At 42.1% G+C, this 26,831-nt stretch overlaps 1 protein-coding gene across 1 annotated transcript in view; it reads right to left on the minus strand.

The window, feature by feature from the left end:
- Positions 1–2,381: 2,381 nt before the first annotated feature.
- Positions 2,382–26,831, minus strand: part of SEMA6A (semaphorin 6A) — a 114,319-nt gene continuing 89,869 nt past the window's right edge. The window contains exons 19-20 of the mRNA XM_050912761.1: positions 25,617–25,781; positions 2,382–3,571 (exon numbers count right to left, since the gene is read on the minus strand). Coding sequence (XP_050768718.1) covers positions 2,382–3,571; positions 25,617–25,781 — 1,355 coding nt within the window. The remainder of the gene's footprint in view (positions 3,572–25,616; positions 25,782–26,831) is intronic.

Raw genomic sequence — 26,831 nt, forward strand, 5'->3', positions numbered from 1 at the left:
TTGGTTCTTTTAAAAAAGACCTTGCTACCTACTGTTTTCAAAGGGTTTTCTGTTTGTTTTTATTAAAACAACAACATTGCTTTGGATACAGATCTACCTACTCCAGTCTGCATAGTTCACTAAGGGTGAACAAAACTGTTTCATAAAAGCCATGATGAAATGAAAGAACATGCAAGCACCCTTGTTACACACTTTGGTCTAGACCATCCAGACTTTATATATACCATCTATAAGCTAATGGACTTAAAATCTGTCTTTTCAATCATACAGAAACAAAACCAAAACCCTGAAAAACAAATGGAAGTATAAAATTTTAAAAAACAAATTGAAACAGAAACAACCACCTTACTCAAACATACTGTTCAGTAGATATATATATATATATAAAAAGCTTAGAAGCGATCCCCATCATTTTTCTACAGTATGTTGACACAGTTATTGTAACAGATTAAAAACACATCTACATTTTTGCATAAACTGAAAGACTGGAAAGGAACTTACACACCTGCGCGCACACACACACACGCACACGCTTGTGCGCGCGCACACTCCCACGCTAGCTACATGCACAGTCACACAAAAGAAACAAAGGAAAAAAAAAATACATTTTTCCCCAAAGAAGTATATGCAGCATCCTTCTGGAGCAGCAGGTAGCCACAGCAGGAGCCCGCCTGCCTGTCCTAGCTCCATGTGCCCTGCATGCTGCAGGATGTGCGGCCGGGCTTTCTGCAGGGCTTGGCCCCTCTCGCCAGCGCTCGTCCCCAGCCAGGGGACACACCAGACCCATGGACAAGGGTGTTGGTCACTTCTCCGCTGCCCAGTGAGAATGATCCCCACTCTGACGCGCGGTAAAGGGGGAGCAGGAGATAGGGGAAGGCAGAAACCCCAGCATGGTGCCTTGGGAGCATCGCCGCTTGTGGGTGGTTTCGAGAGAGGACTTGGCACAGCTAGAAAGTCAAATTGAAGTGGAGGGTATGGTGCTAGCCTAATTTCTTGAGGGACACGGGGTTATGACAATAACCACCACGTTCTTCTTTCAATGTCTTTACTCCAGTTCTTGAAGGGGCGTGGAGGAGGAAGGATCAATAAATATTTGCATTACTCAACGGGGAAAAAGAAAAAGGTTTTACATACTACAGCTCACAAGTATACACAACTGAGGGTGTAAGGCACAAATTTACATGTGGAAGAAAACAGGCTATTCACAGATATATTCCCACGAAAAACCCGTGTGATAAGACCATAATTTATGCATGGTTACAGCCGGCATATTAACTAGTTCACACTGTTTGAGGATTTTGTTTGCCGTCTCACATGCAAGGTGAAATGAGATGGCACATCACAAGCTGGTGCCTTCACAGAAAGTATTAGCTACTGACAAAGCCATGTTGATAGCAATGGTGCACAAATGTGCGGCTTTTAAGAGTTTCTCTTGCAGTTGCTTTAGAAGTTATGAACTTGCAGTATTTGTTTGTTGCTGTCTTAGGTCAGAGGCCCAGCCAGCTAATCAGCTGAGAGATTTAAATAGATATCCCCTTTTTTTTCAGCTAATCAGGCAGTCCAGGCACAAAGTTCAGAATTCCAGCTCCAACTTATCTAACTCAGTGAATTTATTCGAAAAATAAAAGAGTTTTAATTACTCCAGTTAATGGGTGTCACGTTAAATAGGTATAACTTTCAAGGTACTTCTCTGAAGAGCTGCTCACAGGATGATATGCAGAAGTCATTTCCTTAGGAAAAACAAAGGTTGAACAATAAATAAGAGGAGTTACTTGCGTTAACAGTCACGTGTTATTCATTAAAAGAGAAGGGTAGCAGAAATCTATGACATAGTTTGCCCAACACGGCATTTAACTGCTATAACCAAATGGCTGTAACACTGACGGGCATCATTTCACAGTACCTGCACGTAGTAAACTTCTGCCATTGTTAAGTCAGAGTTAGCTTTATCAATGGATTCTTTTTTTCTTTTTTTTTTTCTTTTTTAAATTTGTTTGTTTTTGTAATTATTTGTTTTGCTTTTCAGAGCACTCTTTCCCAGTTCAGGAATGCGCTGTGCAGTTGGGGGCGGGGGGTGAAATGTCACAGTCATCTTTCACCTGTGTGCTTTTGGCTCAACGTTTGTGATGGAGGGTTAGTCTTTTGAGCAAAGAACTGGCGGGTTGTGGGGGCGAGTCCTGCAATTGCAAACCTTCAACCATGGGTCATATGGCTCGGGTTTAAAAAAATATTCCACTTTTCCCAGAGAGCAGAAATCCAACACATCTTCAGCTTGCAACAACCATCTTCTCAGAGGAGTGAGCGGTAACAGTTGCAGAACACTGGCTTTCAAGGGCAACCTCTGCTTAATTGCCGTCCTCCTCCCCCCCACCCCACTCTGATTATGTACACGCATCGTTGGGCTTCATGGACGTGGACAGTGGCGCAAAGGAAGGTTTGGGAGGTACGTCGGGCTTTAGCGAGGGCGTGCGTTTCAACCCTGACCTCGTCAGCGAGTTGTAGGTGGTGAGACTCGGCTGCCGAGATACAGTCACAGCCTGTGCCTGAGCAGCGTGGACTTGTATGGAGTCCACTCGCTGCGGGGCCGGCGGCGGGTTGTCGCCCCGGCCGAAGCTCTGATTGCGGGAGAGGTGGGACGAGTTAGAGGAGTTAGTGTTGTTTCTTTTGAGGGTCGACGTCTGGTGACTTCTTGTGAGCGAGTTTGTGGGGTAGCTTCTCTTGTAGTCCACGTTGTAAGCAGAAGAGTGCATCTCCAGCCGCTTGCTCAGGCCACTCTGCGACAGCGAGGCGCTCGGGGGCCCGAGGGAAGCTTCCCGCTGGGGTACTTTTGGTGGCATGCTGTCGAGATTTTCCACCAGGTTAACCCCGTGGCTGGGGCTTTTGCTACTGAGATGGTCCTTGATAGTTTTGTACTCAAGGGTGGCATTCTGGTCCTCCACAGATATCTGAGCCCCATCACTCATTTTTGGCTGGTCAACGTACTCGTGCTGGTAGCCTTGCTGGGCTATGGGCAGGACCACAACGCTGGGGATGTGGCTAGGAGAAGCCCTGAGTGGCAGGTCGGTTGGGATCACAGGCGAGGCCATCGGGGGGATATCTTTTGTGCAGGCATTGATGAGGTTCTGGTTTCTCTCCCATTCCCTGCTGCCACGGCTGGGCTTTCTCTTCTGTTGCAGGGTTGGGGTGGACTCAGGGGTTGGCAGGGCGGCCAGGTCCAGGTGGTGCTGGTCAGCTTTGATTAGCATCTTGGCAGTGCTGCCTGGGGTAGCCAGCTTGCCATTGTGCATCAGAGGTGTGAGGATAGCTTCAGGCTTTGGCTCCTTGGACTGAGCGTCCCCAAAGAGGCCACTGAGCTTGGTAACGCTGCTCATGGAGCCGCGGCGGGAGTGGGTCAGCTCCTTCTCCTTCCTCTGCACAACAGCCACGTCTCTGCGGCGATGGTCGCAGATGCAGTACACTATGATTCCCGAAAAGACGGCCCCCATGACAAAAGCAAGAATAACAGCAATGGCTAGCAGGGTGACCGGCACCAGCTGATCATGACCCTTCAGGTAACTCTCACGAATCACTCCTGCAATAAACAGCATATAGGGGTTAAACAAACTAAGGACGGGGAAAAGCTACTTATCATTAACTACTTTGTTCAAAGGCACACCCTGGGCAGTTTGTGTTTTGCAAGGTGATTTTTGATCAGCTTGCCCAAATTTGGAGACATACTGTACCTGCCAGCTACATCTCGCTGCAGCCTTGGGCTTTCAGTACAGCTTTCAGATATGGAGTTGAAGACCACGAAGTTCAGGGGGGAAGAGAGAATTTACTTGCAGGGCAAGTGCAATCCATTTGAAATCCTGGCCCTGGGCAACTCACACTGATTTCATCAGGTCAGAGCTATTATTTCTCCTCCTCTGACATACTGCTCATTCCTCCCCTCCCTCCACCCGATGTCTCCTCAGCTAATACCATCTTATTTTTACTATGGCAAACCATTCACATCACTGAAAAACATTTAAAAGGAGGAAAGGAGACAGAAGCTCTGCAAATACCAGAGAAGTGCATCCCACATTGTTTAAGGCTTCTTTCTCTGCTCGTCATTCTGTTACCTTTGTGATGTGTTTTAAAAGTCAGTGTCACATGCCTGAGCTTCAGGAGGATGCTTAAATAACTATGAAAGATAGAGCACAGTGTTGAAATCTATTGAGCCCTCGCTATTTTAATTTTAAAAGCTCTCTCTTGTTCTGAACACATGAATAGGTTGACCTCTGTGCTGAAGCCTATGCTTTCTCATCTGAAAGCCCTGACTCTGAGGGCCTCATCTTGTGGTCCTGTGCTGTGGTCAGAGATCATTGTCAAATCTTACTTGGCCCTCCAAGCACCCGCTGTCAGAGAAGGCATCTTTGGCAGAGTGTGCCTCCTCCATCTGAAGTCCTTAATACAGCATTAATTAATACCCTGAATTTCTGAAGAAAGTCATTTTTTCTGACATAGTTGGGCACCAAGCCAGCAGCACTAATGAAACACAAGCACAGAGCCTCTAGTTTGCTTTTTTTCATTTCTGGTTTTGTTCTTAGCGCTTAACAAGGAGCAGCCACAGCCTGACAAGGAGCTGAAGGAACATCTCTCCCACCTCTTTCTCCAGAGAGGGTCCAAGTGCCAGGGCATTAAAAGCTCCACATGCTCTAAGGAAATGTAATCCTTGTCCTTATTATAGGAGAGACAGTAAGACAGAAAATGTACCTCCAAGGCTCTCCTGAGACTTCGTGAAGATACAAAACTTTCATGTTGTAAATCAACTCCTTCTAGAATAATGTCTTTTCATGTATTTGGCAAAGAAGGTATTAGTGGCCCAGAATCAGAACCAAATGCAAAATACTCCTCAGCAAACTATGTTAAACGAGCATTGAAAAGTTGCCACTATCTCACAGAAACCTTTGATAAGTATTCTGGCTAGATATAGTATTGCTTCTATAGCATATATTTTTCTGTCCCCATTTAATTGCAGTGTTTAGGTGGACGAGGGATATTTGCTTACAAGATAGGAACTTTATATTTAAAAGCAAAACAGCTCTTGAAATCATAAGCCCCTGCATGTGACATCACAGCTTGTTGCCATGGAAATTATTGCGCTGGGACAAATAAAGGATTGTGATTTCACGAGAAGAATAAATAGCAAGAGTGGATGATCACTTAAGAAAATAAGATCCCGCATTCATATAAATGTCTTAATAGCAAAAAAGTAAGGAGAGGAAAATAAATCTCAGAAAACAATATATAATTAGAAACAATCTTCAAATTAAGTGTTTCTAAGAGAACCCTCTTTTAAAGCCCAGCAGCTTTTTAAGAGGCAGATTTTTCTATTCTTTGTCATCAGCACTTAAAAAGCAGCAGTAGAACCTAGCTCTGCAATTTAAATCCACATACAAAATTGCTGTATACAGACCAGAAGCACAGTCTAGTGGTTACGGCACAGTCAGCAGTAACTACATTTCACTGCAAAGGTGCTGGTCTTCTGTGGACTTTCACCTGCTGATATTTACATGCTAGACTCTGCAGCATTTTGAGACCAAATTTATTTACACTTGTAAAACTGTCTGTGGTCATTAACTGGAGAATCAGAGAGTCTTAAATGGGTGGGAAGGATGGTCAGGGAAGTGTTAAGTCTTATCCAGAAATGCATTGCTGGATGTGAAGTTAAGAAAAGCTTCAACTTAAATCCCCTGATTTCATGGACACCTACCCTGCACAAACTTCTCAGAGATATGCCCCTTTGAGGACTTAAGTCCAATGTTTTTTGCATGAAAAAGACTCAAAATCCCTGCTCAGTGCCGACCTAAGGGTGTAAGCACCTACTGTCAAAACCAGCATGGGTTCATGAAGGGAAAGTCATGCCTTACTAATTTAATATCCTTTTATGTATAGACTAGGGGACAAGAGGCTGCAGTGCAGCCCTGCAGAAAGGGATCTGGCGGTTTTGGTTGATGGTAAGCTCAATACGAGTCAACAATGTGCCCTCGTGGCCAAAAGGGCCAACTGTATAAAAATACTAGAATGTGTCCAAAGGAGGGCAACAAATAGTGAAAAGACTACAGGGCATTACTAATGAGGAGTGGCTGAAGATACTCGGTTTGTTCAGCTTAGAGAAGAGATGTCATTGCTATCTACAACTTCTTCATGATGGGGAATGGAGAGAGAAGTGCTGATCTCTCTCTCAGGTGTCCGGTGATAGGATGCGAGGGAATGGCTTAAAGCTCACATCCATGCCTGACATTTCCTGCTGGCTAAGTGAGGTTGTTCTATACCCTCAGCCTTCTGCTTTAGGCTAAGTCCTACTCTGCAAATGACAGCCTTAAGCACAAACCTGCATCACTGCCTACAAAAGCAACATGAAATCTTCAGTTTTACATTACCAGTGGATATTGAATCATTACAACTCACATTACAAAATTACCACACAGTTCAGACTGAGTGACTATGTGTGTTCAAGAAAGGGGTAGCTGAAATGATGTTGCTCACACTTCAGGTGTTTTATCAGCAGAAATTTATGACGGTCTTAAAACAGCCTGCTTCCAGCTAGTTCCTCTTGAGCTCAAACCTTCCTGATGTTTATTATGTTTTCTATACTAGAGTTAAAGGATATTTAACATTAGTGGCTTTGCTCTAGACAGGCGGATCTTCTCTGGACACAATGTCAGGTTAATGACGTAATTTATTTTTTATCATGGATCACATCCATTTGTCTTTAGTTACGCAAGCAATCCCAACAACTTTAACTTAAATGAAATAAGATGGGCAAGATTTGACCCTGCATTAATGTTTATGGAATAGATACAATTAAGTAATGAAAAAGTATGAGGAATGTTCAGCATCCTACTGTCATGACCACAGCAGGGGGAAAATCTAATATGAAAAAGGTTGATAATTGCAGTTGTTGTCCATCAACATCTCAAGCCCCTAGCATCAGTAGTAACTGCCTTCACAGACTGGGATGAATAAGCAAGTGTGTGATCCCAACTACGTCCCCAAAACAAGCCAGTTTGAAAGCAAACAGATAGGACAGTGTTCATGCCACTTTACAGACTGCATTGTGTGCGCTTTTACCTATCCTGCAGTTCTTAAAGAACAACACAGTTCCCAAGGCTCAGTCCAGCATCATTCATTAGCACTCATTATTCAAAGAATTAAAATAAATGGAGAAAATAATCAGAGAAATGTATGGCCTATGTTTTTGAAAGTCAAGTAAAGTATTCAGACTCCCAGCTTTGAGGAAATATCTGCTATTGAAAAGTCTTATAGCTATATATTATCTGACATCCTTCTAAGACATTATGTACTGGAAAACTGACCGGGCTGGCTGCATAAAATGCTATGGAACCAGACTGTAAAATATGATTGATATAAATATCACTATATTATTTGTCTCTTATATTTAATAATAAAACAATTATTCTAAATTAAATACTTTTACTTTTAAAATATTATGTCTAGCACTTTCCTGTTTGCAATACATTCTTTCCAAATGTGAAAATACATTGCCTATTTCATTTTATGTGGTCTGAACTGCTCATCCATACTCTTGACTTTTCTGTAGTACATAGAGATGTATCACCATGGATAATAACCAGCTATTCTTTAGAAAGGGATATTGTTGATGATAGAATTACCTGTATTAACATTATACTTGGGAGAGGTCTGGTGGTAAAAATAGTAGTAAAACTGAAAAAGCTTCAAAGACATAGATGAGATTAAATATTTGCACCTTCAAGGATCAGACCTTACACGTCACTAATGCCACAAACATGCTGACACTTATCTATCTCCCTGAAGTCTTCCAGTTAAGTCAAGCTCTGTCCCTTGCAAATCACAACTGGGCTTACGACTTCAGGGTCTTTCCACATGTGATGTACTATTATTTCTGGCTACTAAAAGAGCCAGGCTAGTCACCTGATATCCTCCACTTTTCATGGCCATTGTGATTCCTGCAGACAACCTGATCCTTCCTCCTCCACTAAATTTCTGTAATTTCATCCCATATCCTTTTGTCTGCATCTCCTAACATCACCATTCATTTTCTCAGTCAGTATGCCCTGTACTGTAACAGTCTGGAACATGCAAAATCACCTCTTCTCACTCATCTAATGAGAGAGAAGACCTGATATGGTATTGTATTATTCTGCTATACGTAATTCATTCTTTCTTCCAGCGGAGCTTGTAGGTAAGGTACACAGTGTTGGCTGGCTGGCTGGCTGGTTAAGAGGACATTAAGAAAAATGTTTCCAAACCTTCAAAGTGTTTCAATTCTGAAATGAGCTAGTGCTTGGATAAATCACGAGTAGAGTATTGATCTAGCTTGTTCACTAAAGGTAGCTGGGGAAAAAGCAAGGAGATGTTAAATTTAATGTCAACAACACATATACTTTTTCTAAAGTTCTGGAAAAGGCGAGAAGCAGACTTGTTGAATGTCTGTGGGTGAAAGTAAGAGAAAAGAAAAGACCAGAGGTGATACAATGGTACAGATCTACCGTATACTAGATCATCGTAAGCAGGAAAGAGATGAGGTGGCTTCTTTTCACCAATTAACAAAAGTATTCAAGGGTTAGGACTGTACCTCTACATCTGCTAAAAAACAAGTTAAAAAGCAAGATGTGCAGAGTGCTGAAAGTATTATTGTATGAAAATGCTGATGAAGCTATTCTGGGCATGTTCTGCTCCTTCTAATTCTAACAGGAAAGAACTTCCAAGGGCAGAAATGTAATTAGGATGAAATAATCACAAAGGAATAGAGTTCATCATTCTAAAGAACACATGGCATGAGCATAACCGAGTAAGAATAAAAGAATAATGAATATCAGTACAACAAACTTCAATAAAGGAGGACAGATAAGGAAAGACATGGAGACTGAAGTATTTACTCCTTTTTCTGCTGCACTTTTCAGCAAAAATCCTGACTCTGATCTGTGATCAGAAATGTAACAAAGGCAGGGAATAAGTGTCGACCAGAACAGAGAAAAGAGGTAAAAATATTTAGAGAATGTAGGTGTTTTCAAATTGTCTAAAGGAATTCATCCCCGACTGCTTAAGGAGCTAGCCAAAGCAATTTCTAGACACTCTGTAGTATCTTAGAGAACACTGGAGGAAGTACGAGCATCAAGAGCTCTGGAAAAGGACAAGCATATTACCTGCCTTTGAGATGAGCCAAAGGAAGGACCTAAAAAAAGACAGACCTGCCAGTGTAATTTTTAGAATGGGAATTACACTAGAACACGTGATTAAACAATCAATTTTATGAGCATCCAAAGGATGATAAAGTAATTATAAAAAAAAAAAAGCCAAAGCAAATTTGCCAAGAAAAAATTACATTAAACCAGACAAACTTCCTTTCTTGACAGGATAAATGGCTTACTTTTTATGGGGAAACATTAAATATGATACCCTTTGACTTCTGTAAAGTCTTTGACTTATTTTCTCAGAAGCAAATGAAAGTGAGCTAAAACCTGCAGAAAAGCTGCACTGGAAAACTACTGATCAAAGGTCTACCTGGAAAGAGATCTGAAGTAGGGGGTCTGTCTCTGGAGAACAGCAATTAACAGGCATCTGCAGAAAGGAGACCTCAACTCCAGAGGCCCAGCAAAAGAGCTGTGTCCTTTTAGCATGTACAGTATGAAAAGAAACATCCCATGACGAAGCCTAAATTTCTTTGTCTCACCTGTGATCAGGGACAGGGATGGCAGAACATCAAGAAGAGCCCCACAGTCACACTCCTCTAATTCTAGGTTCTGGCGTATGCTTCGCAGTGAGCACAAACTGAAATTCCAGCTTATCGCCCTCACAACCGCTTGATGAATGAAAACAAACAGCAAACAACTTCCCAGTTTGAACAGCTTAATGTGAGGCTGTTTTAGTGATACAATAGTCTGGATGCTGCCTTCTTTCACAACCAAGCTGAAGTCAGTGACAATAACTCACAGGGCAGAGAGCAATACCTGATACAGTAACTACAAGTTCCCGTGTGTGAATAACCTAGTTGCCTGTCACCAAAAATAACGCCTTTCAGTTTGAGCACTACAGTTAGCTGTAGTGTGGAGACAAAGACACCTCTGTCCCAGAAATGATTTATGGCTGCAAGAGGTGTACCGCGGACAATGAGATGACCACATGCCATGTACACCAAGAACGCTCTGTGATCACCTCTGCAGGGAGCTGTCATTGTCTAGCTTTCCAAAGTTGCCTGCAACAGATGGTAAAGTAATAACCCATAATGGTGGCACACACAAAACTGAAACACAGAAGTGGGAAATGAAGAATGATGTTTTGGCAGGGAATTGAGGAAATAACTATCAGGGAATAAGGTAATATTTATGTCTAGACCACACATTAACAGCAGTCAGGGACTGAGTGTCACTGCTGTCTTAAACCTCACCTCTCTAGCTAAATGGGAATGAGCCCACTTCCATCTCCAACACCTATAAAATCACTTGAGACTTTCCACAGAACAAGCCATTGTTCCAGAAAGGCACAATGATTTCTTTACTGTTGTTATTTAAGGGGAAAACCTTGCAGTTAGTTTCATTCTTCACTGCAAGCTTCTCTGCCTGATGTACGTCTCCCTCTGCTTAGACTTGCAAGAAACGCTGGTATAGACTCATTATGAATGGAGGTTTTTATGGGCTTCAGAATATCTTTTTTAAATACCACTGAATAGGTTTTCAACATGTGTCTCCAGGTGTTAGAACTGTGTTTACAGGCAGTCTCATGCTGCTAAAAGACTGTTTCAGCCTGGAAAATCCCTGCAGGTATTAACAAGCTTTCTTCCTCCTTTTTAACCAGCAACAGGAATAAAAAAACATTCAGATGAATTTAGACTGGACACCCAGATTTAAAGTGATAGCAAATTCAGAAATGACCAGAGTCTACCATGCATTTCTGAGATCTTATCTCATGTTTTTCTTGAAGGAATAATTTCAAGGTTTGACATAAACCAACCACATTATAATCCCAATAATTTAATGTTTGCCACTTTATTGGAACTGCTTTGTTGAAAACAGTAAGTAAGCTTTTTCCTTCTTCTTCCTTCTGGCTGCAAGGACTTCTTCTGCTGACTCAGTGCAATTCTACCCAGTATCCATTTTTCTGGACTCTCGGTGTCACCAGCTAGAAAAAACCAGCTCAAACATTCATAGTCAAAGCTGCTGGCAAATGCTTATTTTCCCCTCCCGTCGCAGTAAAGCTGTATTGTTGATTTGTAAAGGTCTGCAACTGTAAGTATTGCGTGACTGTGCTGAGAAGAGCAGTCCATCTCCCCCCAGATTCTGCCCTAAGGCTCTCAAAGCCAGTTGCCCAAACTAGCAGTCTGAGATGATATCCAGCAAAAAAGCAGATGCATGCGCTCGGAGAGAAGAATGAATTTGGTAAAGAAAAAAACCTTCATTTACAAGAGGCCTGGGGATCATTGGAGGTATGAGGAGAAATCAGACTTCAGAACTATGAAAAGAAAATCAATATATAACATGCCTGAAGTAACACGTAACAAAGCCTTGAAAAGGATCTAAACAATCAGATCAGCCATAGTGGCCTCTGTCAGGGTTTTTTGGCCCTTAATCAGACCTATTTCAGAAGCAATCCCTCCAGGATAGGTTCATCTATTGATCTCTGAGGGTGGTTTGATTTCTCCTTTCAACTGGTCCAAATTATATCACTTCTCTCCACTGTTGATGAATGACTGTTGACATGACGCTCTATAGAAAAAAGTTGGTTGTAACTTACTAAAAGAGGGGAGACCAACAGGTGGCTTTGCTCTCAATGGGAAGAGGGAGAACTTTCATTCTTGTATTTTTGTAAAGATAGATAAACTAAGCAAGAAAGGTGAGAGAAACAACTCCACCATGTCCATATGAGATAACCCGTGAGTCTTGAAGTAGCATTTTCAGAATGGATTTAAATTATCTGTTTTTAGTTCGATTATGAGCCTGCATTCCAATTTTTCTGCATGCCACAGCGGCCATACAATACCTACACCATGGCCACACTTGTGAATTTTAAGAAATTAGAAACCAGATGTTCTTTTTTGAAAGGGATTATTATAGATGGAAATTACTAGATCTGAACCAGCAAATTCATGCTCAGACAACTCCCACCCCCACTGAAATGAAGGGGAGGCAGACCTGAAAAAGATGGGAATAGCAAGCTCTTAGAGCTTTTTTAATTGTGTTACTTCTAAGCAGTATCTCTGTAAATAAACCAGTTTATTAAGTTTGCAGGTATGGGAGAAGGTTTGAGATACACAGCCTCCTGGATCTGTAATATAATGATGAAAGTCATTACAGTCCTGAAGCCAGCCCAATTTTATTTGTCCCAGCGGCTAGGCTCAAGGCCAGCTCTTGCACTAGAAGCACTTGCTTGACAACCTTTCTCCCACTGGCAGGTGGTACGCAGTGGCTGATCAATTTCCTGATTTCAGTACTTTCCTTCACCTCTCACCCTTTCCCAGTGAGCAATGATAATTTTAGATGCCTCTGTGTGATGGGGAATAAGCAGACATAGCAGGTCCTTTAAAAAAGTAAAACAAAGGCATTCACAGTAGTTAAAACAAGATATATAAAATCCAAATGTCAAGGAAAATTAATTCTTTTGTAGCTTGTCTCAGCAGAGGCAAACTTTATGCTGCTTTGCATCTTGAAACACAAGTTTCCTTTAAAGTCTGCTGCATTTCCTCTAATGACGTAAAAAAAGCTCAGTGCATATTCTGGGACCTTTCTACTATGCCTGGGATGAGCTTAAACATATCCAGCTGCTCTTTATTAGTTTACTTCAGGGGATCTTTCACAGCTGGGTTAAACCAGATTTACATATGTTTGGCTGAATATGCATGATTTCAGGGCTCCAGAGAAGTTGTTGTAGTCTGCAAAGTGAATCTCTCATCTTCATAGTTCCCATTGCACTGCATGGAGCTCCTCTGATGCTGCAGAACAAATGCTGTTTTTTTTTTTTTTCCCCTGCTGTGGGCATTATGTATTCTGGGCAGCCCAGTGCCTTTCTGGAAGCAGTTTTTATGAACAGTGTCAAGGAAAGAGAAGCTGTCACTGAGAAATTCTGTGGCTTTTCCCCTCCTTTTTTACAGCCTGTTTTGAACTATGGCCTTTCTGCACAACAGGGAAAAGTGAAGTTTGCTGAATGTCAACATAAGCAGCTCTGCTTAGCAGGCTGAAGCTCCAAGCAGCCTTATGGAAGAACTGGGGTTAAATTTCAAACACTGTATAGGACCTAAAAGCAAAAATTGTTTCTTCATCAGCTCCGATCTTCTTTAAAGACACAAAAATGGAAATGCTAGTTTTGGGCTACTAGTGCGACTGAACACATCACAGCTAAACTAACAAAGGAGCCATCTATTAAATGTCCAAGACATTTAAATAATAAGACTGTACTCTATATATCCTATTCCCTGAGAACCCTGGAAATGATTACTAAACTGTTGAACAACTATGTGACCAAGCCAACAATGTTTACTTATGCACATAGACTGTATTTCTTAGGGATAGTCCTTCTGCCCACAGCTGGGTTGCTGGTGCTTGTTAGGAACATGGCTGGACCCCATGTTAGGTCTGCTCTTACACAGACGAAGGATGAAACCTCTTCTGTCATTAAAATGCCAGCACTGTATATTTTGTGACAGAAAGCAAACACTGTGGATTAACTCTTCATTTCTCCTACACTCACAAACATGGCAGGAGTAGTCAAAAGACCTGAACTTGAGAATTAAAACATGCCCCCAGTGATCAGTAAAAGACAAGACTGCTTCTTCTAGAAATATTTGCAGGCGTGGTGCTGTAGGCAAAAAATAGCTTATACATGTCTGATGTTAGGTTTATCATTTCCCTCTGTATTGCAGTCCCATAGCTTCATCTGCCTTTGAATACATTGACTGAGGAATTGTGATGACTTTGAAACACTGGCCATAATAGTCAGCAAGAGTGATTTTACCACTAGTTGTTTTTCTGTATCTCACTATTCTTCCAATATAGATATCAGAAGCCTTCTTTCCTCTCAGTTACATTCATTTGAATCCACAGTATCTCCAGTAAAGCAAGCATAGTTACTCCAGCCACATCCTGAGGCAAAAGACAGCATTTCCCTGATAGACTTCTTGTCCTGGTGCTGCTATCATCTCTCACTTACTTACTTCATTTTCTGTCTCCAGTGGTGGCTTCTTTCATGTATTTTTCTGTCTGTCAAATTTATAGTTCTCTGCATTTTTTTTACCTTATTTTCTTTTATCACCTCCCCACCTTGCAGGCACTGCATGTACATTTACACTTTGATGCCATAACTTCATTGATGTTTCCTGCCTGTGCTTTTTTTAATGTGCTCAGTGATTACTATGGCCAGTCTGCTTCCCTGGATGTGGTGAACCTGGAGCTTCAACTCAGAGGACATACTTTGGCAAGCAAGTACCTGCCCCAGCTCCAAGAAAGCTGCCCTTGGGCCAGCAGCAATCTAACCACAGTAGTGTGTGCAAACCAGTGTCTTCTCCAACATATATTCAAAGCCCATCCAGACACCCTCTTGACTGTCCAGCAGCAGGCCAGCCAGACATACCTGTGTATTTGCTTTATCACACATCTCACAAACAGCAGTGTTTCTGCAACACAACAACTCCCCCAGCCTTCCACTCAGTTCTGGTACTGGATAAAATCTCCTTTTTCTGGATTTACTGTACTGTTTATTCAGTTTCTGCTCATGCTCTTTCTTTAAGCCAGTATTTTCCTCTGCTGCTGGCAAAGCAGGCGGCTTGCACAGCTAGTTAATCAACATGAAGGTACGTGCTATAACAAGAAACATGACTGGCTTTTTCATATCTGTAGACTAGTTCTCAAGATATGTTTACTGATCTACAGATATACAGACTTCCATGTGAGAGGTTAAAGCTTCATTTTTTTCCTAGCATTGGGACCCTAACAAATTTTACCACAATCTCTTTTCTCTCAGTGACACATATTTATTCTTTCTCCTCCTTTCCAAACACAGTGTAGGTGAGACCAAACCCTTCAGGGAAGCACAGCTGATGTTATCAAGTTGTCTTGCCATCAGCAAGGGGAGATAAACTGTATTGTCTTTCCAGGTCTTGGTGCTGAGTATATGAAAGTACCTGCTGATTTGATATGAGTAATTTAGTTCAATGAGTGAGAACAGCACACTGAGATACACAAATCCCCCTGGGTATGGAAAATTAATTGGTCTTACTGGATGACTGCCTCAGGGCATTGCCTGTAGCTTGGTCATATTTAGACAAAAAGCATGTAAGTGCTGCAGGACTGTAAGACTTCTTTAAGACACTGAATAGAGACTAGTGTTTTGTAGAGATAAAGCCGAACGCTATCTGCAAAGAAAGACCAGTGCTGTTTATGTTCTTTATTATAAGCCGTGATTGCCCAAACTTATGGGCAGGCTCTGTGGTGAATGCAAGAGGTTCAGTGGGGAGAGCAGGGAGAAGAAGGGACAGAGGGCACTCCTGCTCTGATTGGGACTCATTCAGCAATGAATACACATGGAGAATTGTTGAATTGTTTGATGGGAGCTGCAAGCTGGTGGCAGGAATTAAATTTCTCCAATGCTGACCACAGGCTCAAAGAAACTACCAACGGCCTTTTCTGCACCACATGACAAGACCACTTCTGTTAGCTTCTTTAAAAACAAGCGGTACTCAGTGTTTACCCAGCATTATGGCTTCTGTCTCACTCACCCTGCTTGCTTCCAAACAGGAATTCAGTATAGTTTTCTGATTTAAAGAATAAGGAAACACCTGGAAAATATGTGCTTCTCAAAAGACTTTTGGAATTATTTTAATGAAGGCTTCAGTGTGCTGCTGTTCAGGAGGTGTTTCTGTGCACACTCAAATTCCCTGTCTGTGCTGGTACTGTTTGTGTTTAGTAATTGCAGATCTTTCAGCCTCTCCAAAAAAACCCCTCTGTTTCTTTCTACAAGAACATGATAGTGAATAACAGTAGCTTTGTAGGGCTTTAAAAATGTGCCTGCTTCCCCCTCTTTTTTTTAACAGCTGTTCTTTTATTTTCTATCACAATTGTGGGTAAGATGGGATGGAGCATGAACAAGATGGCGTATTATTGACAGCACGCAGCTGGTGTTATTTTCCAATTAAAAAAATCCTTGTTGGGCATATGAAAGAACTGTCTAGTTTATGCCCAGTTGTGACAATGCTATCAAGCTGCACCTTCATCTGAGATTTTACTTCACAGAAGATAGCAATCTTTGGCTGCTGGTGGGAGAACTACAGTTTAATATCCAGGGCTAACCACTCTGGTAGATGTGGGAGGCTGGAACTGGTCTGGAGGCTATCCACTGGGACTCACTATTTCAGAGTATTACAGGTATTCTTCCTGGCTAGCACAAAGTTGGTGATGAATGTGCTGTTAGCCATTTCCAAATGTTTGCTGTATTGTACAGCTGTGCCAGAAATGCCTCTTAATGCTTCCTGAGCAACTTCTTTATAAACTGCCCTAAGCTCTTCTAATGCCAATGGAGCTGTTAAAATCTACTTCAGCAGGGACTCTGACTTATTCTGATCTGCTGGGGCAGGGAGAGCTGTCAGACTATCAGCTGTTGGTTAAAGCGCTTATCAGTCACAGCACCAACGCTCAATGTACACGGAGTTGTCTGTGTATTTAGTCGCCTAACTATGACAAGTATCTACTGGGTATGAGGGACTGAGATTTTTCAAAAACTTACAGCTTGGCCAATGAAGCTCTTTTTTCCCTCACGGGGATGTCAGGATGCACATTTTTGATATAATGGTATATTTGCACTATCTGCTTCAAAACTTCTCAATAAAATGCCCTTAAGACTCTTTTTTGTAACATGAGAATAACATCATATTTTTCCCTATCCTGCTTCTCAGCTACTGGCACAGAAAATCTTAGAACATGATTAAAATCTAGCAAAAGTCATAGCAACAGTAATCGGATACCAGAGACTACAGTGTCTCACTAAATGACTATTAAAAAGCTCAGAGTAACACCTGCCTAAACACCTGACTAAACTAAGGATATTAATAGGAACAACTACTTTCCAAACACAACAACATTTGTTATCTGTATTTAATGTTCAATAAAATTAGCATGGCAAAATCTAAATTATGCCCTCTCCAGGTTTTTCTTTTTTTAATTAACTGCATGCTGTTAATCAGTAAGCACCAGCCCATCCTGACATAAAGAATTAAGCTCACCTTTTTTACAGTCTTAAAGAAAACTAAGAAAAAAAGGAAAAGAGTCAGTCAGGACCCTTCCTACATACTGAAAGGGATGTTGACACCATTCACTAAAAGGTTATCTATATGAGGAGAATGTAGGTGGTGTTTTGTACAGAGGCATGTAATTAAACAGTTCACAGTCCACAGATCGTATTAAAAGTGCTCACAACCAGGACTGTCAATGTTTAGGTTGTAAAATTACTACAGGACATCTTACCTATTAATTAATACAATTATTGAAACTAGGCACATCCTACAGGAGAAAATGAATTATTCAGATATCTTTAACAGCATATTGACATTTTAATTGTACACTGGCATTAACACCAAAAGGTGCTTTAAGTGTCTTTCAGCTACTAGATTTTCTGCTCTTAAATCCCTTCAAATTTCAAAGCAGTTTCAGAAACCTCTTATTTAAAAGGCTAGGTTGCCCTCCCAATTCAGCATCTTTGTATGGCACAACGTCTCCCTATACTCAATATAAATGCCACAAAAATGAAACTGGGTGTTACTTAACATCCTGTCCACCACTTATGCTTTGCTATTTCCAAACAGAGTAGTGGCCCTGTGGGGCCAGCATACCCTACAGTGAATTCCCAGCTCTTGATAAATATGTCAGTGCTGCAAGGGTCAAACAAGAGCATGAGGCAGTCTGTGTTCCTCGACCAAGCTGTCCTCACTGGGTGACTGCGGATGAATGCAGCTGGGTATCTAGTCCATCACACAATAGCTCTAATGCCCTGAACCCTGAGCAGCTGCCTTGACAAATTAGACGTGGCCTCTTTTATTGAAAAAGCAGATCAAGGTCCTAAGGCAATGACAGTCTTTCCCTGTTTTAGTAAGACAAGCTTCTACTGCTCATTGCAGCCTGGAAATGGATAGCTTGACTTTAAATCTATGCAGGCGGACAATTACAGGTCAAGGATACCTGCTGTTTCCTGCAGCCACATTTGGCATTTGATGAGCTCTATTTTAAAATTCACCCTTCTTTTATTTGTAGGATCCAGTAATTTGCGGACAGAAAAGGTCTGTTGATAGTTTTCATAACCAGGGGTTGCACATTGACACAACCTCTTCTATTACTAATGATGTCTTTTTTTGGCTACTAAATAGCAAATGGCTCTTGGTGCTAATCTTGCTACTGACGTTTCCACTTCTGCTAGTTAAATCTGAAATCTGTACTGTTAGTGAAACGTAGAAACATTTTGATTTCTGAAAATTTTAAGTTAGTGCCAGTGCTGAAGTATAGGCATTTCTTTAGGTGTGGCACAGGCAGTTGGTGTGTGTTGGAATATGCCCCCTCCATTAGTTTGATTTCCTCATCCTTGCCTACCTTTTGCAGTGAAAACTGTTCCTCTCCTTACACTTTCAGAAGGTTACTATAGAAAATCTATGACTAAATAAGCTGGGGCTTTTTTACATAAGGTTTGAAATGAAGACTTAGTCAGAGAGAAGACACACTAAATCACTGCCTTGTATTCTATTACAAACCCCATGTTTGATTAAAATTGGCTTAAGGATGTGGCCCTGCCTGGGGACTTAGTTTCTCTCATCTTTTCTGCATGCCTTGTTTCCTCTCTGTCTCTTCATTCTTGTTCTCATAGAAACTTACAAAAACATAATGAAAACAAGTTTGAAGAAAGTCTGTTGTCAGAAACATCCTTCCAGCATTCTTCTTTCATCAATTTTATATACAATTTCCATTTTATTAATTAGCATCTAGTTTTCTACTGCCACTGTTTGAACTTGAGGATGCAATATGAGATGATTACCTGTCTCTAGCCCTGGGAGCAGACAGCTCGTACATGAAAGACAGAACAGAGGAAGGATCAGTGTCATTCCTCTGGACAAGTCTGGTGTATTCCCTTAATCCTGACTGCACAGCCCTCTGGTGCATGTCACAGGATACCAGTGACTCCAGTGTGGTGAGGTCATCAATCTTCCAGCATGTTTGCTAGTTATTAGCCGGGTCTGGTGACACAGCTGTCTGGCCATTAAAAACTCTGCTGAGAAATTTGGTCCCATTTAACTGCTAACACTGGCTTTCTGGTATTTATCTGATAGGGAGCTAAAATGGCGCTCCACAGCAGGTATGCTGTGATTAGTCTCTGAGATATTCAGTTCCTGGACAAGCTGCTCATTAGAGCCATTCTAGACAAATATAGAGTTGTTTGTCTGTTTGTTTGTTTTAAAAAAAAGATCTTTTTTAGTATTTCACCCAAGAAGCTAGTATATGTAACAAATGTAAATAAGCCCCACCTCTAGAAACAGGGATGTTTACAGTAAGCTGATGCTAATTTACCTAAGAACATTTTCGAAAAAAAATCTATAGGGCTTTGTTTAGCATAGACTCATCCAATCAACCTCTGTTTAAATCCTAATGGGAAAAGTAAGTAGGTTTTAATCTAGAGGTGGATCTATAAAAGTTTAAATGGACTAAATCCCTTGTCATCTTGACTTGTGCAGGTGAAATCCCTTTGTGAAGCACTACAGCTCTGAGTAACCACACGTCTCACTTCAAATCTCAGCCAAATGTTACAGAATCATAGACAGAATCAGGGCAAATTCCTTACTCCCTTTCTCACAGCACTCTTTTACTAGACTGTGGGCAAAAGACTTAAAAGTATAGTAAGCGAAGGATCTGATCTGATTCGATCTTCCAGCACTTGAAACTGTTAGTGAACTGCAAAGTACTTGCAATCTGGTTTATGTTTGTGTGTACAATGGTTTGAGACATGGGGAAACAATAGCAATGTTTGTGTAGCTTCTTCGCAGGCACACACGCTTTGAGTTTATAGCTCTTCCCGAGCCCCATCCAGGCAGAACTGACTATGGTGCAACTCCTAACACTTTTTTTTAGGATCAGTCAGTTCCTTCTGACAGTGCCAGGATGATGATACGGATCAAATACAGAGTATTTGCTTCACCTTGAAAATCCAAGCCCTCCCTCTCAGAGCTGCAAGCACTGACTCAAATTTTGACAAGTTTTGTGCCACTTTAAATCCTCTTCTGAATTATTACAAAATGCCAGCAAGATAATAACAACTTCTCCCTCCTTCCTCTGATAAAAACCACTTTGACTCTTTTAGATCCTTGCACATACTAGCATATAACAATATTTTTGTGTAAAAACATACTCTGCAAATATACTTCCTGGTGCAAAACTCAGCCCTCCCATGATGAACACTAGTTGTTTAATTTACGCAAAAATGAGTCCGAAGCTTTGCTTTGCCACAGATTTTTTTTTCTCTCGTTTCATGTCTACTTGTAAAGTATCTTGTTAAATCAGCACTTTACATTCTTTATCACAACCGTACCTGAAGTTTCATATAATTCTGTCTCACTGCAGCAGAATCTGCCTGAACATTTGCAGACTCTCCAGAGACAAGCATTGTCAGCACTTGGCAAATCTTTCAAGTAGCGATAATCACAGTAAAATTTAGTAACGCTGCCACTTGTGTACGATATGAAATATCTTCTGGAGTCAGGTTTTGAAATGAACAGCCCTTGAGTTCCCCAATAGCACAGCCCTCTCCAAATAGAAGAGTTGACTACTGCTAATAATGTCTAATTCTGTACCAGAGGAAGGGCTGCAGTTATTAATAATAATAATATAGATTCTACAATCTATAATTCGTGCTACCAGATACCATATCTACAGGAGCATTCTTGATCCAAATACACCAGCAACTCTTAATTCTGTAAACTGTGTCCATCACATCCAGCTTCTAATCAGCTTTTTACCGTAATTACATGGGTATCGACAAAAGGCTTGTTAAGGAAAGGAGATACAACCTCATAATCTTCACTTAATGAGTGTTGAGACAAGTAAGAATACAAACATTAAGCCTGCTAACAGCAATGCTACACTTTTGTCATTCAGTGCCCAGCTCAGCCATGTCCACCTGAATGCTGTGGAGAAGAAGCTGTAGCAGAACCACAAAATCGTAAGCTGAATTTGCAACAAATTTATCAAAACTGTGATTAAAAGGCAGGCTCCAGGCATCTAGGGAGCGAGTGAGAAAACTGAGCAGTTGGCTGCACTTGTGCTAATGAACCCAGGACTGGAAAAGCATGAGGCATGTCTGAAGGGAGGCAGGAAGGACAGGAGGCAGCAGAGAAGGGCAGTAAGGTAATGAGGGGCAAGGCCATCTACTCCTGAAGAAAATCACTTTGTTTTCTTCACGTAGGCCTCTCTACAAGTGGTACATATCTACTCCCCCCTTCGTTAGTAGGACGACTACAGAGAGACACAGCGCTACGGCACTACTGGGGTGTAGAGGGTAAAGCCTTGGAGCGCTCCACAGGAGGAACTTCACGACTGTGGAGGGGGGTAGACCAAGTACAATGGCAGCAGGGGGGAAGGTTAGACGGCAAGGTTAGGGAAACTGTTTTGACAAAGGTGAGAAACACACAATTAAATTAACACTAAAACACAGCAAGAAAGGAAACAAAACGTAAACATACTCCAGAACGTGTTTTTTTTCTCTCTTTTTTTTTTTCTGGGAGGGAGACAGAGGAGAAGAGGAAAGAGGGATGCAGTTTGCCCAATCAGAGCTGATTTTTGTTTTTTTTTGTTCTGCAATAGGAAGGGCAGATTGCTTAATGGCCAAAATAAAAAAGCCAGTGGGATGGCAACGCATGGTTCCCACTCTATGGGTTGCACTACACATTTTCATCTTGGCAAGAAATGTGATGTAGCTCAGAAAAAACAATTCCAGAGTATATTTAGCTACTAAAGCTGTGGCACACAAATGTCACATTCCCATGAGTCAACCCTTTTAAAGAACCCCCTCTTCACGCCCCCACAGATATTCCCCAAGATGCCTGCACTGAATTAAAAGTGAAGCATATGGATGTATGTGACATCATCAAAGCACCCGTGTTACAGAAAAGAAAGCAGCAAGTAGATTCTGTACAATTAGTATGATCAGTAAGAAGCTGTTTGTGAGCACAGGAAAAGAAAGAAAACACTGTCCAAAGGATTAGACACAACCAATAAAGAATAACACAAAGCACCTTGCAAAACAAAGAGAAAATGTAAAAAAAAAAAAGAACATTTTTTCTTTGTGAATGTGTGAAAGTAAAAGTGAAAACAAAATCTTGATAAAAGGATAGTAAGCGTAACATTTTCTGATTTAATTTTGTGTAAGAACTCTTTCCTTTGCCCTTTTAAAACAAGAAATCAATAGTAATTTTGGAGCCAACCAGCTCTGACTGGGCAAGGCAAGGAGTAACAACACACAAGTAGATGGTAATGGTAAACAACCATGCGGTCACCTCTGCCGCCATTGTTTTGATTGTATGTAGACTGCTTCCAGCTTTGTCAATATTCATAAGTAGGCACCAAAGAATGCATAATATTTAAATGACCATGTCAAGTGCTACTAAGGCTCTTTGGTAACCATCACTCCCTGGGTAGGGAACTATTGAATGTAAGCCACCTCATCAGTCAGCGAATTGAAGTGAAAATGATTAGAATCCAACAGCTACCCATTTATTAATATTTTCACTGCATGCTCTTCTGAAAGCTGCTACTGGCATACAAGACGCTTTTAAGAGCTAGCTTTCCATCTATTAAGCATTGCTTTGCAAAAGATTTGTGAAGTAGGGACCCACACATAACAAATAGAGCCATTAAAATGCATACATGTCTCCACATTCCTCTGGGTACATAAAGGGCCAGATCTTCCACTATCGGTGGTTTCTGACACTGCTCCCTTGTCTGATGCCAGCAGAAGAGCTGGGTTCAAGGATCCCTTCCTTCTCTTCCTTCCTTCCTCATATCTGCTTAATGACATCCCCTCTTCTCAGGGTGGAGGAGAGAAAGATACCACTTACTTTCAGAAGAGGGAACACTGGATTTTCTAAGAAATGTCCTCTCACCTCAAGCATTTTGAATACCAAGTGTTACTAACAGACTGGACAGAAAAAGAAAAAAGCCTTATTTTCTGGCTGTCAGCGTTATCACTGACTTATTGCTGAGAGAAAAGAGGAGTGCTAGGTAAATCACATGCCATCTTTAGAAGGGCATGCAGGTTTACCTGCCTTCCCTCCTCTACATACGTGATATCCAGAAATCACTTTTTCTTAATTGCCCTTCTACAGCTGAAGAGCAAGGGCTGAGGAATTAAAAAAATGAGGACGGTATCTCAAACTGAGCTTAAGTAGGAATTAGGAATGTGAGCTTTCATCTTCAGCACCCTCAGTCCCTTGCACCCTAAGTTACAGTTTTGAGTTTCAGCATTGCAGCTGCCTGAAATTGTTCCTCTGTCAAGGCTCAGCAGCCCACAGGTTTGCAGGGTGCAAAGGTGGTGCTCTGTGCTTAACTCACATGTAAGCCTGATCAGGTTCTAGAAATTCACTTTTTTGCTTTAGCTTTGCAGTTATTCTCCCAGTATGTCCACAGGACCAAGCTCTGAAAAAAATTGTTCAAACAGGTGCCACTTCTAAAACCCAGTTGAAGGAAGAAAAGCAAATGACAGTTTTTCCCTTTTTTATAGGAAAAGCTAATTGCTGGGAGGTGGGAGACAAGCTCGCATCCTCTGCCTGAGGGAATTCAAATCTTCATATTCCATTTCCTGCCATCAAACCTAAAAACCAAGGCTACTGGATTAATGTTTGCCATGGCATCTCAGGAAATTTTACTGCATCTCCTGCCTAATTTGACCGGCCTCCTGGAAAAACTCTTCAGGCTTCGTCTCTTCTGGGCCAGCCAGGTGACATCCATTGCCTTCATGGCTAGGAACCATGAAGGCTCTTTGAGGTCAATCCTGGGGAGTTCAGTGAGAAATCCAGGATATCCCAGGACTGTGGGAGGCACCGTGTATCTGGGGCTGTTGTGAATAGGCACTGAGTTCACAGTCTGGGTCCAGACCGCTGCCAGCTGTTCGTGCAGCTCTGCTGAAGACTGTTCTGCAATGTCAACATGCTCATCACCCCCTGCTGAAAATCTCCACAGCCAATGCAGAGAATTCAAGATTCACTGGGTCTCAGGGAGGGCAAGGAATATGATTTAGTAACCTACTAGTTTGGGCAGACAACACAAAGCAGCAGGTCTGGCATGCCAGTAGCTTCTCCAGGAACAGCTGATGCTTTTGTCTAATGAGTTTTTCATGTAAAATGCATGAACAACAGAGACTGGAATCCACATTTCAATTAATATTTTAAGTGTTTTATATCAAGTATTCATAGCAGAAAGGATTGAAGCTCATGTGTGTTCTTGCCCCTGGTGAGTGCCCTAACCACTCAGCAAGTGAGTTTTGCTCATACCTATCCTCCTTCTGGCCCACTGAGTACTTAATTAGTCCATACAGAGTGAAACATCTTCAACAGAGAAGAGATTGAAAGAAGCGATCTAAGAATACCCTAGAGAAGAGTAACAAGGACTCAGATCTGTCTAGGCAGTGGAGCTAATTGAACCTAAGTCCCCTACTTACAAAGGAACCATTTTAACCTCTTTGAGACACAGATTAAAAGGAGCTGGGAGAACGATGCAGGGCCAAGATGGAATGAGGGGGCACCACCATCCTTACATAGGAGAAAAGCTTCTTCTTCTCTAAGCACATTCAAGTGGCAAATTTAGGCAATTCTCTGCCTAATTCTCTGTATGTATAGCAAAGGGGGACTGGAGGCCAAAGGACAGGGCTGTCACTTGTATTAGACCCAAATGTGCTTCAGCACAGAGCTGAACACTGTGAAACGACACCTAACTCCCAACCTTTTGGTGCTTTAAAAATGCAAAACAGAATCTCTCCTCACCAGTAGTCACCTCTGCATCTTTTAAAATGCACTAATGACCTCCTCAGCCCCCACTCTCAAAGGTATTTGATGCTCAGGCCTCACTGAAGACAGCAGGACTTAGGCCCAGTGGCTAGGACTACTGTCAGTTTTACTTCAATGGTTAAACTACAGCAGACCTTCAGTATCTCTGTCCTGTCGAGAGATGGAAATAACATGAAATTAGCCAAGATCTGCTGTCCTGCTCTGGGAATTCAGACAAAAAGGCAATACAAAAGTGCACCCTTAAGAACAACGGTAAGCCATGGATCTTCCTCTGCCAGAGAACAGGGCAGATCAAGTTTAAGGAGAGCTAAATCCCCACTGTTTCCCTCCTTCCCGTACACACGCACAACACACTCTGCAAAGGCATACACTTCTGTTTGTTTTGTGTGGTTTCCTCAGGCAGTGTATTATCTAGGACTGAGTCTGAGATTGGCTGTTTAGTTTCAGGCTTTACGATAAGCTTTTAATTATAGCACAGGAGTTTCATTACATGTTACTCCGAGCCAGCTGGAAGCAGTTACACTTTAGTCCTCCCCCCCTCCCTCCTCACCACAGGATGTCATTTCCAAGGCCTTACCCTTCTTGTCTTGATGATTATGGGATGAAACTGCCACATATGGATCTGTATTTTCAGATGAACCAAGCGGATCCTTCCAATCCAGCATGCGTCCCCTAGCATCATAACCCTGTCGAGCGCGAGAGTCGGAAGTGGTGGTGCTTGGGACTAGGGAACTGGAGTGTCCTGTTTACATTATAAATACAGGTAGGGAAGACAAGTCTCATTAGTCACTTACCACGCTACCTCCCCATGCTCAGGAATGCACACACTGTTTTGCTTCCGTGATGGGCAAACGTTTTGTCTTAGGCTGAGCAATGTTTCAAAAGTCCTTCACAGCATGGCCCCAAGGAAACAGGCGATTTGAACCTTCCAGATCAGGGTGTTAAGAGGTGCGCGCACACCTCGGGCTGCCGCTGAGCTGGAGGTTGTGTGCTTTTACTCAACAGAGTTAAAAGCATGTGGAAGAGGGTGAGCACACTTCATCTGAGTCAAGCATCCTTCGGCTGGATTCAGCACATACGCCTGACCGACACTGAAGTGTTGGCCCATGCTGTCGGGTACTGGCTTAGTTAAAAAGCAATTTTAAAAACAATTTAAAACAGAACAACTTCTACTATGGCTGAAACTGAAGGGGAATGCCAGAAGAGCTACAAAATGGTGACATCAGTGGCTCTCTGCCCCATGCCCCCAGGGGAATGAAGGACTGCCCAGCACCGGCGTGCTTGCGCTGCGGCATCACCCTCCGGATGGGAAATGTGCAGGGCCCGTCAGCTGCTCACACCCGCTTGCACCCTCGCCATTGGTCCTGTCTGAGCTGATGGTCCAAAATGGCTCTGAGAAAAGCATGAAACCGAACATCATTTCTGCTCAGAGTGACAGTGAAGACACCACCTTACTACATGGATCTGCCCGAGAACCCGTGACTCCAGCGGCTGCTGGACAGAGGTCTCACATGCCTTTTTTCCATTACAACTACTCTAGACATCGTTGCTGTTGTCCTGAATAAGGCTGATGAGCTCCTCGCCTATCAAATACACCCCAACAAACAGCACATTCACAGGACATGCCCCGCTGGATACACCGCACAATTTTAACAGCGGTTTGGCTGGGGCAGAGATGCGTTTGTAGACTCATACGTCCTTTGCAGCTAGATCCTGAGAAGTACGTCAACACCCAAAATGCCTGCAGTGCTTGGAGTCTACTGTGTCTGAAAGATGGCTCCAACCTGGACTT

The sequence above is a fragment of the Gymnogyps californianus genome, chromosome Z (genome assembly GCF_018139145.2).
Source record: "Gymnogyps californianus isolate 813 chromosome Z, ASM1813914v2, whole genome shotgun sequence".
Classification (NCBI taxonomy): Eukaryota; Metazoa; Chordata; class Aves; order Accipitriformes; family Cathartidae; genus Gymnogyps; species Gymnogyps californianus.